Source organism: Hemitrygon akajei, chromosome 10 (assembly GCF_048418815.1).
Source record: "Hemitrygon akajei chromosome 10, sHemAka1.3, whole genome shotgun sequence".
In the NCBI taxonomy this organism is placed as follows: Eukaryota; Metazoa; Chordata; class Chondrichthyes; order Myliobatiformes; family Dasyatidae; genus Hemitrygon; species Hemitrygon akajei.
Window position 1 is genome coordinate 87,292,497 of NC_133133.1, and position 19,834 is coordinate 87,312,330.

The 19,834-nt window shown below is 40.1% G+C and overlaps 1 protein-coding gene across 8 annotated transcripts in view; it reads right to left on the minus strand.

Moving 5' to 3' along the window:
- hdx (highly divergent homeobox) overlaps positions 1-19,834 on the minus strand; it is a 153,643-nt gene that overhangs the window by 84,746 nt on the left and 49,063 nt on the right. For all 8 annotated transcript variants that reach the window (XM_073058596.1, XM_073058589.1, XM_073058595.1 and 5 more), the window contains one exon: positions 8,333-9,445. In XM_073058596.1, the coding sequence (XP_072914697.1) occupies positions 8,333-9,445 (1,113 nt within the window). The remainder of the gene's footprint in view (positions 1-8,332; positions 9,446-19,834) is intronic.

A 19,834-nucleotide genomic window follows, 5' to 3' on the forward strand; every position in this document is an offset into this window, starting at 1 on the left:
GTGGATGTCAGGGCAGCTGCGTGGCTTCAGCCATAGTGAGGACTAGGCATCAAGCTGTGGTGTCATCCATGCTGGAGTGAGTGCTGCTTCTCAGTGTTCGGATGTAGACTAATGCAATATTCATGGACTGAGGGGCTTGGCCTATATTTTTTGTGTGACTCTATTTAACTCTTGCCTTCTATGTGCTATATGTGCCTTGCACTGTGTATGACTGTTGGTACTATGTTTTACACCTTGGCCCCTGACTGGAGAAATGATATTTCGTTTGGTTGTATTCATATACGGTTAAATGATACTGGAACTCAATTGGAACTTGAGATTGTAATCAGGTGATTATGCCTCAAGTGCAAGCTATAGGTAGATGGTGACCACAAAGAGAGGTAAAGGGAGTAAGCAAGTAGGGTAGGATTATCCTCAGTAACATGTACTGCTCTTTGGACATAGTGGAGTGGGCTAGGTAATGACCTTCCAGGGGTGAGCACAAATGGCCGGGTCACTGGCGCCATGCCTGGCTCTGCAGCAAAGGGAAGGATGAAGTCAGAGAGAACAATGTAAAAATGGCACTGATAGGCATTTCTGTGAATGCAAAACTACAGGATGGGGTGTTGCCTTCCTGGTGCCAGGGTCAAAGATATCTTACAGAGGGTACAGGACATCCTGAGCGGGGAGGGTGCCAGTATAGTTGAGGAGCAGCGGTGGACAGCAATCTTGAGGTGTTGCCATCGATGTTCAATCGAGTTAAGGTCAGGACTTTGACAGGGCCACTCAAGGATATCAGTTTTCTTGACTTGAAGCCACTCTACAGCTGCTCTGGCGGTGTGCTTTGGGTCAATATCCCACTGAAAGACGAGCTTCCTCCCCCCCAGTTTAAGCTTTCTGGCAGAAGGTAGTGCGTTTTTATCTAGTATCTCTCTGTATTTAGCAGCATTCATTTTGCCATCAATCCTGACCAGATTTCCAGTCCCTGCTGCTGAAAAGCATCCCCATAGCATGATGCTAACTCCATCGTGCTTTACAGAAGAGATAGTGTTACCTGGCTGATACAGTATTAGATTTACACCATAGTGCAGCTCAATGTTGTGGCCAAAACATTTCACTGTGGTCTCATCAGACCACAAGCCCTTCTTCCACTTCTTTACAGTATCTTCTAACCGACATTTTGCTAAGTTTTGATGGGCAAGGATATGCTTTTTATTTAGCCAGAGCAGCTTCTTTTCCATTCTTTCATAAATACCCTTTTTGTGCAAAGCTTTCTTTGAGATTGTGGAGCCATGAACTTTATATGCAGTTGCTTGGCCTAGGCAGTGAAGTTGTGTTTTAAATGAGAGGGCATACAAGGATGCCAAAGCTATTGGGAAGCTTTTAAAAACTTGCAGAAGTAAGAAGGTCATTCAGAAGGAAAAGATGAATTATGAAAGGAAGCTAGTGACTAATATCAAAGAAGACACTAAAAGCTTTTTTAAGTATATAAAAGGTAAAATAAAGTTGAAGGTAGATAAAGGATCAATAGAAAATGACATTGGTGATATTGTAATGAGAGAAGCAGAGATGGCACAGGAACTGATTGCGCATTTTGCATCAGTCTTCATAGTGGAAGATACTCAAGACTGTCAGGGAAGTGAAGTATGTGCAGTGAAAATTACGACTGAGAAGTTGCTCAGGAAGCTTAATGGTCTGAGGGTGGATAAATCTCCTGGACCTGATGGAATGCACCCTTGGTTTCTGAAGGAAGTAGCTGGAGAGATTGCAGAGGCATTAACAATGATCTTTCAAGAATCAATAGATTCTAGCAATGTACAGGATATCTAGAAAATTCCAAATGTTACTCCGCTATTTAAGAAGGTGGGAAGCAACAGAAAGGAAATTATAGACTTGTTAGCCGGACATCAGTGTTTGGGAAGTTGTTGGAATTGATTGTTAGGAATGAGATTACTGAGTACCTGGAGGAACATGACAAGATAGAACAAAGCCAGCATGGTTTCCTTAAAGGAAAATCCGGCATGACCAACCTACTGCAGCTTTTTTTGAGGAAATTACAAGCAGGATAGACAATGGAGATGCAGTAAATGTGGTGTACTTAGATTTTCAGAAGACCTTTGACAAGGTACCGCACATGAAGCTGCTTAGCAAGATAAGAGTCCATGGAATTACAGGAAAGTTACTAGCATGTGTGGAGCATTGCTGATCGATATAAAACTGAGAATGGGAATAAATGGATCCTATTCTGGCTGGCTGCCAGTTACCAGTGGAGTTCCACAGGGGTGGATGTTGGGACTGCTGCTTTTGACGATGTATGTCAATGATGTGGACTATGGGATTAATGGATTGTGGCTAAATTTGCCGATGATACAAAGATAGGTGGAGGAGTGGGTAGTGTTGAGGGAACAGCCTTCAGAGAGGCTTAAGATAGTTTAGGGGAATGGGAATGATGTCCTGCCAAGTCATTGGGCGCATTTAAGGCAGAGATAGATAATTTTGTTGATTAGCTAGGGCATCAAAGGCTGTGGGAAGAAGGCAGGGGAGTGGGGATGACCAGAATTGGATCAGCCCACGATTGAATGGCGCAGACTCAATGGGCCGAATGGCCCACTTCTGCTCCTATATCTCATGGTCTTAATATTTTTTCCACTTTCAGAATAGATCACAGAAACTTTGATATGGTCTTGTACCCTTTCCCAGATGTGTTTCTCTATTATTAATTTCCTGACATGTCTTGAAAACTCTTGCCTTCATTCTGGTCTAGCCTGTTGAAAATCTACCATACTGTTGTACCTTACAGAGAGAGGGAGTATTTATTCTTTTATGAATTCACCGAAAACAGATGATCCTCCAAATTTAGACATCAACAAACTGGATGAGTTGGTAAGGTTGGAAAGTTAGTGTAGTAATTACAAAGGGGGTGAATACATTTTCAGCCTCACAATTTTGGTTTGTTATTTTTAGTAAACTATTGACAGATTTTGGAATTGTTCTTTTGATTTGACAAATTGCATGTTTTGTAGATTTGCTCAAAAAATCCTACTTCAACATAGTTTAAATTTAGAAATGAGACAATAAAATGTGAAAATAGCTGTGGGAGCTGACTATCATTTCAAGGTACTGTAATGTTTTGAAAAGTGAACTAGGCCAGGCGATAGGCCTGATAATGGTTGAATATTTTGGGGAGAGTGACCACAACTGATAATGTTTTAAGATAGTTATGAGTAAGAATAAAAAGCAGATCTTGCAGGAAGATATTAAATTAGGGAAGAACAAATTATGACTGGAGTTAAGGTGCACTGATTGGGTACAACTACTGTCAAACAAGGCTGATGGATGTTCAAGATTAGCACGTTCCAGTAAAGAGCAAGGACAAGGATGGTAAGGTAAGAGAATCTTGGATGACTCAAGAAGTCCTAAATTTAGTCAGGAAGATAAAGACAGCATATGAAAGGTTTAGCAGCAAACCAAAATCAGACTGGGCCCTTGTGAAATATAAAGATAGCAGGAAAGTGCTGAAGCAGGTAAATAGGAAGGCCAAAAGGGGCCATGAAATGTTCTTAGTAAGCAGGGTCAAGCAGAATATCAAACTACTTTATAGGGCCTGATGGCATACATCGCAGATTATTGAAAGAAGTGAGCAAGGAAATTGCTAGGACTTTGACTAGCAGCAGACAAGGTTTAGAGGCCTGGGAACAGAAAATGTAATGCTTATGGAGTCAACATGGTTTTGTGCAGGGCAGGTTATGCCTTACAATCTTGGATCAAATTGTTCAAGGAGGTGATAAAAGAGCTTGATGAAGTTGAGACAGTGGACATTATCTACTTGGACTTGAGTAAGGCATTTAATATAATCTCTTATGGTAGGTTAGAACATAGAACTGTACTGCACAGGAACAGGCCATTCAGCCCACAATGTTGTGCCAAACCAATTAAAATGCAAATCAAAATCATACAAACACTAATCCCTCCTACTTACACTATGTCCATACCCCTCCATCTTCCTTACATGGATCTTCTTTACATCCATTCACCTATCCAAATACCTCTTAAAAGCCTCTAATGTATTCCAGGCAGAGCATTCCAGGCACCCATCAGTCTCAGAGTATAAAATTTACCCCTCACATCTCCCTTGAACCAACTGCCTCTCACCTTCAATGCATTGCCTCTGGTATTAGACATAACAAATCTAGGAAACAGATACTCTCTGTCCACTCTATCACCGCCTCTCATAATCTTATAAACCTCTTTCAGATCTCCCCTCAGCCTCCAGCACTCCAGAGAAAACAACCCGTTTATCCAGCCTTTCATGATAGCACATGCCCTCAAAACCAGGCAGCATCCTAGTAAACTTCTTCTGCACCTTCTCCAAAGCCTCAACAACCAGAACTGTATGCAATACTCCAGGTATGGCTTAACCATTTTCATAAAGTTGCAGGATCACCTCTGGACTTTTGAACTCAATGTCTCAACATATAAAAGCAAGGATTCCATAAGCCTTTTTAACTACACTATCGACTTGCGTAGCAGGTACGAACTTGGATCCCAAGACCTCTCTGCTCCGTAACACTGTTGAGGATTTTGAACTTTAACAGTGTACTCTCTCCTTGCATTTGCCTTACAAGTTGTAACACTCACAATTATCTGGGTTAAACTCCATCTGCCATTTCTTTGTCCATATCTGCAACTGGTCTACAGTATATTGTGCTGAATTCTTTATCAGTCTTCTACATTATCCACAATTCCAACAATCTTGTATAATCTGCAGACTTACTTACCCACCCATCTACATTTTCATCCAGATCATTTAAATAAATCATAAACAGCAGAGGTCACAGCACAAATCCCTACAAAACTCCACTAATTACAGGCCTCCAGCTGGAATAAGTCCTTTCAACCACTATCTTCAGTCATCTATGCATAAACCAGTTCTGAATCCAAACAGCCAATACGCTGTGGATCCCACGCATCTTAATCTTCTGGAATACCCTTCCATGAGGGACCTTGTCAAATGCCTATAATCCATGTAGACAAAATCCACTGCCCTACCTTCATTAATCTCTCTCGTCACCTTGTCAAAAAAACAATCAATTTCATAAGGCACAACCTGCCATGAACAAAGCCATGCTGGCTTTCCCTAATTAGGTCATGTGTTTCCAAATGCTCATACATCCCATCCCTAAGAATTTTCTCCAGCAATTTCTCTACAACTGACGCAGGACTTACCAAAACAGAGGTACAACATCAGCCACTCTCCAGTCCTCCGAGACCCCGCAATAGCTAGAGAGGACATGAAGATACTGGTCAAGGGCCCAGCAATCTCATCTCTTACCTCCTTCAGTAACCTCAGGTAAAACTTATCAGTCCCTGGGCACTTATCCACCTTAATATTCATTAGGAGGCCCAACACTTCCTCCTCAAACACTAAATGTCCTAGCCTATTTCAACAGGTACATTTAATGTCACGGAAATGCACACAATATACATCTTGAAATTCTTTTTCTTCACATACAGCACTGATCTCCTGGTCCCCCATACCCTTTTTGTTGGTAAATACTGAAGCAGAGTACCTCACTCACATTCTCTGCATCCAAGTAAATGTTCCTTCCCCCTCACCCCCCCATCCTAGAGTGGCCTATCCTCTCCCTAATTATCCTCTCACTCTTGACGTATGTATAGAATGCCCTGGGACTCACCTTAATCCTACTTGCCAAGGACTTGACACGGACCCTCTGGCTTTCCCAATCCCCTTCTTTAGTTCTTTTCTGGCTTCTTTGTACTCCTTATGTGCTTCATTTGATCCTAACTTCCAAAGCTCTACTCTTCCCTTTTCTTTGTGACTAAATTCATCAACTCTCTGCACATCCAAGATTATCTTTCCAGCCCTATCCTTTCTTCTAACAGGTACATACTTTTCCTGCATTCTGTGCAATTGATCTTTAAATACCTTCCACATGCCTGATGTGGACTTGCCAGAGAAAAGGCGTTTCCAAATTATGCTTCTTAATTCTGCCTAATGTCCTTGTAATTTGCTCTACTCCAATTTAAAACTCTTCCACTGGACCATACTTATCATTATCTATAGCTACCCTGAAAGTTAAGGAGTCTGTGGTTCCTGTTAGCTAACTATTCACCTATGGTCACCTGGCCAGGCTCATTACCTAACACCAGCTCCAATAAAGGCCCCTCCTCTCTTTAGACCATCCACATATTAATTTAAGAAATGTTCCTGGATGCACTTAACAAATTCTGCCCCATCTGAACTCCTTGCACTAAGAAGGTCCCAGTTTATATTAGGGATGTTGAAATCCCCTATGACAACAATCCTATTATTTTTACACATTTCTTCAATCTTGATTCAGAAGATAATGATGCATGCCATCTAAGATAAATTGCAAGTTTGGATTCACAACTGGCTTGCCTATAGAAGACAACGAGTAGGAGAGGAAGGTTATTATTCTAGCTGGAGCCCTGTGACCAGTAGTACTCTGCAAGTATCGGTGGTGGGACCTCTGTTGTGTGTGATATATTAATGATAAGGATGAAACTATAGATGGGTGGATTGGCAAGTTTGTGATGACACCAAGATTGGTGGAGTTTTGCCCAGTGTACAGGACTATCGAAGAATGCAGTGGGATAACAGTTCAGTTACAGATGTGGGCAGAGAGGAGGCAGATGGATTGTATTTATTTATTGAGATAAAGTGTGGAACAGGCCCTTCAAGCCATGCAGCTCAGTATCCCTATCCTAATTGCGGGACAATTTACAACTACCTATTAACCAGTATGTCTTTGGACTGTGGGAAGAAACACACTTGGTAATGGGAAAAACGTACAAAACTTCTTACAGGCAAACAGCCCCCCTCCTGTTCGCTGAGCAGAAGGCAAGCTGTATTGTGTTTAACTACAGACTGTTGCAATATTTATGGACTGAGGGGCTTGGCCTATATTATTTGTGTGACTCTATTTTACTCTTACCTTATATGTGATATATGTGCTGTGTATACTGGTGGTACTGTGTTTTGCACCTTGGCCCCGAACCGGACTAACGCTGCTTCATTTAGTTGTATTCATGTATGGTTGAATGACAATTAAATTTAAACTTGAACTTAAGATTGTAGCGAAGTGGTCACGCCTTAAGTGCAGGCTATAGGTGACCACCAAGAGAAGTAAAGGAAGTAAGCAAATAATGAAGGATTCCTCTGCACAGTTTAAAATAAAACTTGTTTTTCATGTTATCTTAAAAGCTTGTCTCTGCTGTTCGATATTTTTACCCTGGGAAAATGTTTCTCTCTATCTTATCTATGCCTCTCAGCATTTTGAAAAGCCTCTGTCAGATGTATGGACCAGCACTCTAGGGAGAACAACCCAAGTTTGTCCAACCTTTCTTTATAACTCATACCCTCTAAGCCAGGTGGCATCCTGACAAACTTGTTGGCCAGAAACAACTACAAATCAGTGAATTTGAGTGAATCAAGGACAGTGGAAGTAGACAAATCAATTGTCTTTGTCTTGCCATGAGGTCGAAGGAATAGAGGCTGCCAATTTGTGAAGCTACTCTATATCATTTTGTGAACTGCTTTTGCTCAGCTGAGTCAATGTTTTGAAGTAGACACAGTGATGCTCCTGGTAATGGGCTGGACAAGAGATCATTTCCAAATAAGAAGTTATTTGTGAGGAGTTCTTTGGTATGATATAATATGCAGGTTTGTGAATGGTGGGGTCTGTGTCTGCCCTGAATGATTCAAGCTGGTTACTGGTTTGGTAACTGTTTTAGAACAAAGAGCCATAGATTATCAGTTGTCACTTGTGGTAGAGAGCAATAAATGGATGCCGGCTTGGACCAGAGCCAATAAGGTGACACAGATCAGTCAGATGATCTCGAGCCAATAAGGCTGAACAACAATCAGCATCTGTGAATTAAAAAAACTGTTGACAGTTCATCAAAACTCTGGATCAGGATTGCAAGTGCAGAGGCAAGATAGCCAGTATAAAGAGGAGAATGGTGAGAAGGGAGTCTGAGGTAATTGGTGAACCTGAAAGACTGACAATTCATTTCCTCCCACAGATACTGTTGGACCTGCTGAATTCTTCCAGTAGATTGGTTATTGCTCTAGATTCCGGCATCTACAGTCACTCATGTCCCTATATTGTCTTGAAGCCTCATTCAGTAGAATTAGTTTCAATTAGCTCTATTAGTTCCCATAATACCATGAATATTTTAATCTAATTAGTCTTTATTTAAATTAGTCAGTGCAACCTTCATTTGTGCAAAGTCAGGTATCCAGAGTTTGTCATAATTTAGACATTTACACAACTTCCAAACAGATCCAAGGAACAAGACAAGTAGTTACCTGATAGTTGCTTTGACTGGAAGTTGGTCTTTGGTATCCAGTTGATGGAAAGTGGGGGTTCAGTGAGTCCTCTGATGAATTTACATTACTGTTCAAGGTTACTGTTGACCCAGGTGCTCTGAAATCGCCACTGGAATAGAACACACTTCCAGAAATATCCTTATTACTGGTCTGTACTGATCCAGAGCTTATGTGCCTCGCTGGCGTTACAACTGATGTATTTGTGCACTCCATTTCCTTTGATGTATTTGGTTCAGAAACTCGTGGATGATGCTTCAGCTCTGAACTCATTGATGCAAGCTCCTCCTCCCTTGCATACTCATCGACATCTCCAGTTTCCATGGCAATGGAAAAACACCCACTTTCCATATGACAGGAATTCCAAAATGCATGATCTCTGTTTCTGGGGGACTGCTTACTGCCTGCTAGTGAATATACATCACGAATTTGGAGAGAGCTGACAGCTGGGTCCCCTGCATTCCTTGTAATCTTTGAATCAGATATACAGCTAGACATACTTCTTGAGAAAGGAGGATCAGAACTGAGCTTCCGTGGACACTCTGCAATGGTTGAATTAAACTGTTTTGGCCATGCACCAACTGACTTAGCTGTTGCAGTCTGCCTATTTACTTCAGTTTGAACATAAACAGGACTGTAATTTTTTGCACTAGTTGTATTTATGGTGTTGGTAGGACTGTGAAGATTTAATGGTCTCGATCCAGGAATCATTTTCTCACAAAAAGTAATTGCAGGGTTTTTAGAGACAGGTTGTCTTTGACCAGAAACATGTTGTAATTCTATTTCTGAAATGGTTCGCCCAGTTGGCCTGGGTGCAAGATTAGAAACTTCACACCGGTGGGCATCCTTCTGGTGAGATAACCCTTGTCTACTTGTAGAATAAGTGGAATTAAGCACACCAGTTACCATTACATTTCTGCATGGTGATGTTAAAATAGTTTGCTGGCACTGGGATGGATAGACAAAGCTTGTGTTTTTGACAGGTGCATCAGATTTTCCCACTGTACCATTTCCTGCTGATCCCTGTGTTGACGGTGTATCATCCAAGCTGTATTTCGTAGAATTCAATTTTCGTCTTTTATTCCCAATCCAAGTCTGCAAAACAGGTGTAAATGGGCATTTAAAAAAAAATATATTTAACATTTAATCATTTCGAACATATTTTAAGTGAAAATTTTAAACTCAATGAAACTTGCTGGAAATAGCCTGGGGATAAAAGTAACAAAATCAACAAGTGATATTATTGATGTAGTTAACTTTACTTAAAAAAAACACAACTTTAACACAAATTTTATAAAACCACTTTTACTTGTAGGATTACATTCTCATTTTGGTAAAAAAATTAATGTATTTGATATCAGAGACAGAAACTCACAAAGATTCTAGTAATTTCCAAGCAGATCTGCTTGACCTAATTTGTCCTAATTTTTGGTTTTCATCAGAATAAAAGGATTACGAGAGATGCAATGATTAGTCAATGGAGCAAGATATGACATTGTAAGACAACTTGAAGATACCGTGGTCAATGCACCTCAGGTCAATAGTGCTTTTAAATTTATGCACCATTTGGAATTTTTAAACTCTATTGAAAAAAATTCACTTCTTAAAATAAGCATGGATACAAAACCATGGGCTGGATTGGAAAAAGGAGTTTGACTATAAAGCAAAATAAAACGGACCCCAGTTTGTGATTTAATTTACACACACACACACGCACGCGCGCTTCAAATGCCCAGAAGTGATTATGCCATAATAGCAAAGGCAAAAATTAAACAAGCTTCAAATTAATTCAACAACTTAAACAAATCCTTTAACTTTCTGTCCTACTGATTCCCATCTTCCAAGGTAGCACCTTTACTGAAAATGCACTTTTAACCAGAGTTAATACTTCTTCAAATTTCAATAACATTTGCTGTTGTAAAGCTTGCAAATTGTAAATGATAACCTAATATATACTTGTCTAACATTAGGGGGCCACTGAAATTACATTGCTGAGATGTTGGACATTTTATGATATTCTGGTACTTTGCAAGAACACATGCAATGACAAAAGATTTGATATAAATTAGTTCTAATCTCCTACCACCTTCCTCCTTTGTCTTATTTATTACCTTATGAAGATAACATTGAAGGAGGTCATAATACAAAGTAAATTTATGATCAATGGACATACATGTCATCATATATAATCCTGAGATTCTTGCAGGCATACAGGCAGACATACTTTATTGATCCCGAGGGAAATTGAGTTTTGTTACAGTTGCACCAACCAAAAATAGTGTAGAAATATAGCAATATAAAACCATAAATACACAGCAAATCCAAGACAAACAACCAACGTAAAGCAATGCAAAAGACAACGAACTGTGGAAATAAAAATGATGAAAACTAAACAAATAAGCAATAAATATCGAGAACATAAGAATCCTTGAAAGTGAGTCCATAGACTGTGGAAACAGTTCCCTGATGGGGTGAGTGCAGTTGAATGAAGTTATCCCCTCTGGTTCAAGAGCCTGATGGTTGAGGGGTAGTAACTGTTCCTGATTCTAGTGGTGTGAGCCTTGACGCTCTTGTACCTTCTTCCTAATGACAACAGTGAGAAGAGAGCTTAACCTGGGTGGTGGGGATCCCTGATGATAAGGCAGATAAAAAAGCCATAAGGAGAAAATAAATGAAATATGAAGGTAAGCTAGCCAATAATATAAAAGAAGATATCAAATATACGAAGAGTAAAAGAGGCAACAAGTGGATATTGGGCCGCTGGAAAATTACACTGGAGAGGTAGCAATGGGGGGGGGGGGGGGGAAGAAATGGCTGAGGAACTTAAGTATTTTGCATCATTCTTCACTATGGAAGATACTAGCAGTATACCAGATATTAGAGAGTTTCAGAGGGCCGAAGGGAGAGTTGCTGCTATTACTAAGGAAGATGGAAAGTCTGAAGGTACATAATCACCCAGACCAGATGGACTGGAAAATCACAAATGTCAATCCATTGTAAGAAGGGAGGAAAGCGGGAGGGAAATTATAGGTTAGTTAACCTGACTTCAGTCGTTGGGAAAATGTTGCAGTCCATTACTAAGAACGAGGTTTCAGGGTATTTGGAGGCACACGATAAATAGACCAAAGTCTGCATGGTTTCCCAAGGGGAAAATCTTGCCTGACAAATCTGTTGCAATTCTTTGAGGAAATAACAGGCAAGGTAAACAAAGAAGAGTTGGTAGATGTTGTTTACTTGGATTTTCAGAAGGCCTTTGTCACAGGGCTGCTTACAAGATAATAGCCCATGGTATTACAGGAAAAATGCTAGCAAGTGAGTCTAGAATCAGAGGGCTGAGCCTCTAGACTAGAGAGACATCCATTTAGAACAGAGATGAGGAAGAACTTCTTTAGCCAGTGAAAGGTCACAGAAAGAAGGGGGTTCAGAGATAATAAATCAGCCATGATGGTCTGACAGTGCAGAATCAATGGGTTGAATGGCCTAATTCTGCTCTTATGTCTTACGGTCTAATGATGGATGCTGTTTTCCTGTAGTGCTGTGTATAGATGTGTGGGGAGGGCTTTACCTGTATCAGACTAGGCCGTAGCCATTACTATTTGTAGGATTTTCAATTCAAGTGCATTGTTGTTTCCAGTCCATGATGCAACCAGCCACCATATAGCTATAGCAGTTTGTGAAAGTTATAGACGACATGCTGAGTCTTCGCAAATGTCTAAGGAAGTAGAGGTGCTGTCGTGCTTTCTCTGTAATTGCACTTATGTGCTCGGCCCAGAATTGATCCTCCTAAATGAAAACACCGAGGAATTTGAAGTTGCTGACAGTCTCCACTTCCAATTCCCCAATGAAGGACTGGCTAATGCACCTCCAGTTTCCTCCTATCGAAGACAATAATCAGTTCCTTTGTCTTGCTGACATTGTGAGAGGTTGTTGTGTCTCCACTCAGCAATTCCTCACTTCCCTCCAACACAACAATCTCATCCTTAGGTCCTCTATTTTGTTCTCGAGTGACTGTGAATTTGCTACCAAGATGCTTGGTACAGGAACTTTCATTACTTGGCATTTCATCCTGGCCTGGACTCCCCCACCCTCCTCCAGCTATGGCGATGCAACTTCATCCGTTTAAAGCTGCCGCACTTGCATGCTTGAGAGTTAAGTCCGCCAAATCCTTCAGAAGATTGTGAAATCACTAGTTCATAAAGATAGTTCAAAAGTATGTTGCTTAAGAGGAAATTACAGGTTGTAGATTGCTGTGAGTGAGATTCAAAAGAGGTACACTGAGAAGTTTTGAAAGAGCCAGCAATATGTTGCCATGGGTCACCAGTGCCAACTTGGCCCATCACACAAATCAATGTGATCACATTAATATGAACACATGGACAGGAAAAGAAGTAAATTGACCCGGTTAAATTGCACTTCACAATTCTAACTTATTCAAATATTAACTATGTACAGTTTTAATAATGAATTTTTAAATCAATTTATCAGAATGATTTGAAACTGTATACCTGCATAATTTTAAATTAACAATGGAAAGTATATGCCTTACTGACAACCCACTTGGCATTAACAACCCAAAATCAGATCTGTGATGCTTTAAAGTAATCAACTAGAACCATAAAGTAATGCAGTATGGCCCAGCACATCCATGCTGATCATCAAATGCCCATTCCTACCAATCACATTTTTCAGCACTTGGCCCCGAGGTCTTCTACATCCTGGTGATTCAAGTGGTTAGCTAATTTCTTTTTAAATGTTATGAGAGTCTCTATCACCCTCTCCAGTATTAGGTTCCAGATTCACCTTCTGGGTGGTAAAATTCATCTTTAGGTCCCTCTAAACTTCCTACTCCTTCCTAAATCTATGCCCTCTGGTTTTAGTACAAAACATTTTTTATACTAGAAATTACCCATCTCCTTATCCATGCTTTATTCTTGTGGCAACTTTCAGATCATCTGTAAAATTCCTAATAATAAAACTAATGTCAAGATGACAGGTAATAAAGAACTTAAAACATTGCTTTCCTTTTAAACAATGCTACCAACTTATACCACAAATGTCAACAATCATATTAATCAAGAGCAAAATACAAATGTTGGAAATCTGAAACAAAACCAGTATTAACATTTGATGTAAACAGTTCATTGACTTCAAACACTGACATCGTTGATCCCTTCAGATGTGTGATCTGCTGATTTCTTCCATCATCTTCTGTATAGCATTTATTTGACTGCACATTAGACATCAAATTTTAAATTGCACAATAACGCTAGAATCATTTAATCTCAAATCATACACTTTATTAATGAAGAATGCACTCTTGTTGGTTATCTGCCTCCTTTCCTGAATCACCTAACTGTGGGAAAAAAAACATCAAAGTTCTCTCTGGGTTCAAAGAGTAGATGCAACACTTTGAAATTTAAAAAAATAGGAGTACTGGGTATATACAGATAATCGGAAGAGCTATACTAGGCCACCATTTGCTTACTCACACACCATCACATTATAAACTTAAAATATCTTGGATAGATAGAAATAATTTCTGCCAGTGGGCAAATTAGTTATTTGTGCATACAGATTTACGATAATTATCCATGGAACCAGAGTGGAGGAGAGGGGATGTTGCTTGAAATGAAGTGAACATATGATAGGGATATGGAAGGAGACTCAATAGTTACCTCAAAAATAAACTGGCTGCAAGCTAGATAAAATTATTTTCAAGTACAACTTTGAAAGTGTGGTGAATTTGATTGATTAGCAAAGTTAATCAGGAAAAGATGAGCAAGTAATAGTTTTCTTTGAGACAAAATGATTTGTAGTTAATGTCAAATTTTCTCCATCTCCAGTCTTTTTCATTGAATTTTTCAATTTTGCTTGATTCAGTATGCCTATTGGTCATTGCTTTCCCAGTCAATAGCTTTGAATATTCTAGCCTGTGACCTCACTTTTCAGTTCATGTGTTAAAATGAAATGCCAACCTGCAGCTGGTTTAGTACCAGAAATATATACAAATCAGTCAAAAAGCCAACTGTTGATTTCTTAAAATGATAACATTTGTTTCAGCTTAAATTTGCAGTCTGGAATTCAATGCTCACTTTACAAACTTACTAAACTGCCCTTTCACAAATGCATAATTCTTAAATTTCACTCTCTTTTAAGTTACTGTTATTAGGCACAGTCCTAAACCTTATTTAATGGTTTTATAAGATGAATGAACTAAGAAAAACCTTGCAACCTGACATATTTAAGCTAACGTCAGATACAGGTGGCCCACATGTTTTTCGAACGTTCGCTTTACGACAGCTCGCTGTTACAAAAGACCTACATTAGTTACCTGTTTTCACTAACAGAAGGTGTTTTCACTGTTACGAAAAAAAGGCAGCGTGCGACGAGCAGTCAAGCTCCTCCCCTGGAACTGCATTCTAGCTGCCATAGCATAAACACGTGCCTCTGAGCATCTGTGCTTTATGTCGATTTATTTTTTGCATCCGTTAGCAAGGTGAGTTCTAAGGTATCGGAAAAGCCTAAGAGAGCTCGTAAGGGTGTTACGCTTAGCGTAAAACTAGACATAATTAAGCGTTTCCATCGTGGTGAACGAAGTAAGGACATTGTCCATGCATTGAACAATTCGCACTATTTATATGCAGAAAGAATCTTGAAAGCTGCCGATGTTACTGTTGTTTCTGCTCGTAGCAAAGTGGTCTCTCTTAGTCGGCATCCAATAATGGATAAAATGGAAAGTCTATTGTTTGAGTGGATTGATGGGTGTACAAAGCATGGTGTTCCATAAAGTGTTCTTATACTTAAGGAGAAATCAGTCAGTCTTTTTAATAAACTGAAACAGAAAGCACTGGACAATGGTGATGTGAGTGTTGCAAAAGTGGAATTTAAGGGTAGTCAAAAATCACAGCACAGCAACAAGCCCTCTGGGCCAACTAGTCCATGCAGACCAAGATGCCCATCTAAGCTAGTCCCATTTGCCAGCATATGGTCCATAACCTTCCCAATCCTTGTGTTTGAGAGCCTTTTATAACTTGGTATTGTATGTGCCTCAACCACTTCATCAGGCAACTTATTCCACATACATACCACCCTTTTTTGGGGTTAAAAAAAGTATCCCTTCAAGCTCCTATTAAATTTTTCCTCTCAACTGAAACCTATGCCCCCAGTTTCCGGTTTCCCCAACAGTGGGGTAAAGACTAACTGCATTCACCCTGTCTCTGTCCCTCATGACTTTATATGCCTCTTTAAAGTCACCTCTACTCCAAGGAATAAAGTCCTGGCCTGGTCAACTGCTCCCTATAACTCAAGTTGTCCCTCAAATTCTACCAACATCCTTATAAACCTTTTCTGCACTTTTTCCAGTTTAATAACATCTTTCCTATAGCAAGGTGACCAAGACCGAAGTGTTCCAAGTGCAGTTTCAGAGCATCTTGTAATTGCATCATGACCTTCAACTCCTATACTCAGTCCCTTGACTGATGAAGGGTTGCTAAACTTTTGTCACCCTATCTACCAGCGATGCCACTTTCAGGGAACCTATGCAATGAGCTCCAAGGTCCTTCTGTTGTACAACACTCACCGGGGTCCTGCTTGTGAAAGACTTACTTGGAAATGACCTTACATAATGTAACTTCTCACACTTCAACTCTAAGTTAAACTCTATTTGTCATTCCTCAGTCACCTACTCAGCTGATCGGGATTCCCCAGTAAAGGTAGTCATGGGTGGTTTGATCGGTTTCTGAGGCGAGGGCAGCTTCATAGCTTAAAGTTTACTGGACAGAGTGCTTCAGCTGACACTGAAGCTGCCGAAAAGTTCCCAGCAGAACTGAAGAAAATAATTACAGAAGGTGGTTATTCGTATAAGCAAGTGTTTAACTGAGATGAAACCGCAATTTATTGGAAAAAATTGCTGACCACCCCAACCTCCGATGACTCAGCCTAAAACACCACCATCAGTGTGCTCGCTGTCTTCCCGATTCTTTTAAGTGAAACTACACTGTACCTACATTATTTCTACTTTATATTGGCTGTGTATTTTTATGTGTTATTTGGTATGATTTGGCAGCTTCATAGCTTAAAGGTTACTGGAGAGCGTGCTTCCAGTGAGACTGCTTCCGCTACGTAGTGAGATTATACGCTACATGAGATAGTACTATAATGATTGCAGAAAAATATTTCTACTTTATATAGCTGTGTATTTATATCATTCCTGCTTTTACTATATGTTACTGTTATTTTAGGTTTTATGTGTTATATGGCATGATTTTGTAGGTTATTTTTTGGGTCGGGGAACGCTCACAAATTTTTCTCATAAATAAGTGGTAATTGCTCCAAACTCCAACTTTGGGTTGCAATTTTGCTTTCTATCTTATCGGCAAGGTCAGGCGTGTTGAAATTAGGTGAAGAGAGCTCCTCATTTCATTTTATTAAGCTGCAGCCAATTTTTGAAGTTTGAACCTGTGAAACCTATAGACAGGTACCTAATTGAGGCAGTGTTGTACTCAGAAAAGTTCTAACTTCTCTGATGGCTTGGGAGCTAGTGTTCTTTGATGATCACTGGTTCTTAAATACGGTAGATCTTTTGGACTGCAATTCTGTAAAATATACTATAGGCTTGGCCAATTTTTTTTTACATCAGAATGGGGAAGAACTGTGATACAAGTGATGTCAGCTGTGGAATGACTGTTGGTGCCAAACGGGCGGTTTGTGTATCCCAGAAACTGCTGATCTCCTGGGATTTTCAAGTACAACAGATTCTAGAGTTTACAGCAAATGGTACAAAAAAAACCCAAAAACATCCCAGGAGTGGCAGTTCTGTGGGCTAAAACATCTTGGTTAACAAGAGAAGTCAGAGGAGAATGGTTAGACTGGTTAAAGCTGACAGGAAGGCAAAAGTAACTGAAATTAACTACCTTTCACAACAATTGTGTGATGAAGGGCATTTCTGAATATACATGTTGAACTTTGAAGTGAATGGGCTACAGCAGCAGAAGACCACAAACATACAGTGAGTTGTCATTTTATCAGGTAGAGAAGGTACAAAATAAAGTGGCCACTGTGTGTATCTGTATAAGCCCTTTGGATTCACCTTCACCTTTTCTGCCACAGCAATGTCATGCATTCTTTTAGCCCTCTTGATTTACTTAATTGTTCTTTTACATTTCTTATACTTTTGAAGCACCTCATGCCTATATCTACTATGCACCTCCTCCTTCTTCTTAACGAGGGCCTCATTATCTCTCGAAAACCAAGGTTTCCTAAACCTGTTAGAGTTTTGTTTTTGTCAGAATAAAAAGTAAGGCTGTTTCCTGGCAAAGGTATGCTTGGTAAGTGGGAGGTCCTCAAATGAAACTTTGAGTACAATCTGTCCTAATCCACATTGGTACCAGAAAAAGTCTGACACCATCAAATTCACCTTTCTCCAATTTAGAACCTCAACCAAAGGACCAGAACTATCCTTCTCCATAACTGTCTTGAAATGGAATTATGATCACCAAATCCAAAGTGTTTCCCTACACACACTTCTGTCACTTGCCATGTCCCATTCCTTAATAGGAAATCCAGAATTGTACTCTTTAGTTGGGACTTCAATACATTGATTAAGCTCTGGACCATCTGGGCAGTGAAGATGCATACATCAGGGTGCTCTTCACTGTTTACAGCTCTGCATTCAATACTATCATCCCCTCAAAACTAATCAATGAACTTCAAGACCTGGGCCTCAATACTACCTTGTGCAACTAAATCCTCAATTTCCTCGCTTGTAGACCCCAGTCATTTCTGATTGGCAACAACATCTCCTCTACAATCACCATCAACACTGTTGTACCATAAAACTGTGTCTTTAGCCCCTTGCTATACTCGCTTTATACCTATGACTGTGAGCCAAGCACAGCTCCTATGCCATACTTACATTTGCTGATGACACCATTGTTGTGCAGCAAAATAAATGTGGTGACAAATTAGCAAAAAGGAGGGAGAATGAGAATCTGGCTTAATGGTGCCACAACAACCGCCTCTTACTCAATATCAGCAAAACTGAAGAACTGATTATTGACTATAGGTGGAGGAAACCAGCGGTCCACGAGGCAGTCCTCATCAGGGGATCAGAGGTGGAAGGGTCAGCAACTTTAAATTCTTCAGCATTGTCATTTCAGAAGATCTGTCCTGGATCTAGCATGTAACTCTCATTACAAAGAAAGCCTGACAGCACATCTACTTCCTTAGAGGTCTGTGCAAATTCACATGTCATCTAAAACTTTGGTAAACCTTTGTAGATGCACAGTGGAGTCCAAACTGACTGGCTGCATCACGGCTTGGTATGGAATCATCAATGCCCTTGAATGGGAAAGATACAGTTCAGTCCATCACAGGTAAAGCCCTCCCCACCATTGAGCACATTTACAAGTAGCGCTGTTGCAGAAAAACAGCATCAATCATCAAGGATCCCCAAATTCTAGGCCATGCTCTGTTCTTGCTGCTGCCATCTAAACGGAAGTACAGGAGCCTCAAGTCTCTCACCACCAGGTACAGAACAGTTATTACACCTTAACCATCGGACTCTAGAACCAGCAGAGAGATGTTCAATCACCCCAACACCGAACCGATTCCACAACCTACAGCCTCACTTTTAAGGACTCTACAACTTGTGTTCTCAATATTTACTGCTTTTTTATTTTTCTTCCCTTTTCATTTTGTATTTGCAGTTTGTTGTCTTGAGCACATTGGTTATTTGTCCGTCTCTGTCATGTGCAGTTTTGCATTAATTCTATTGTGTTTCTTTCTATTTACTGTGAATGCCCATAAGAAAAATAATCTCAGGGTAGCATATGGTAACATACATGTTCTTTGATAATAAACTTTGAACTAAACTTTCTTGAACAGATTTGACAAGCTCTATCCCATTCAGCCCTTTTACAGTATGGAAGCCCCAGCCAATATATGGAAAGTTAAAAATCACCTATCACCTGTATGTTTCTTGCAACTGTCTGCAATGTCTCTACAAATGTGCTCTTCTAAATCTTGTTGACTATTAGGTGGTCTATAATAATCCCATAAACGTGGTCATCACTTTCTTAGTTCCACCCATCTTCTCCATTGATTGTCACCTTGTCGTGGTGGTGAAGCTTATGTGGTCCTGAGATCCCAAGAGTGATGCTGTCTGGAGCTATGCTCCTGGTAAGGTCACCAATGGTGGTAAGGTCAAGGGTGAGGTCCCTAACAAAGAACAATCCAACCAAGACCTCAATGGTGGAACAGGTGGACGAAGTTACTTCGAACTCAATGGCTGTGAAGGCAGATGAAGGCTGCAACAAATCCATCAGCTCCAATCATTGTGATTTTCACGCCATTTGAATCAGTTGGTTGATTTGTGAAGTATTGTGTCCTTCTAGGAGTGCAACATCAAGTACACATTAAACAAATACACACCCAGGTGTCTTCGCTCTGTGGAAACGGAACGAAGACCATCATCCTCGACCTCGA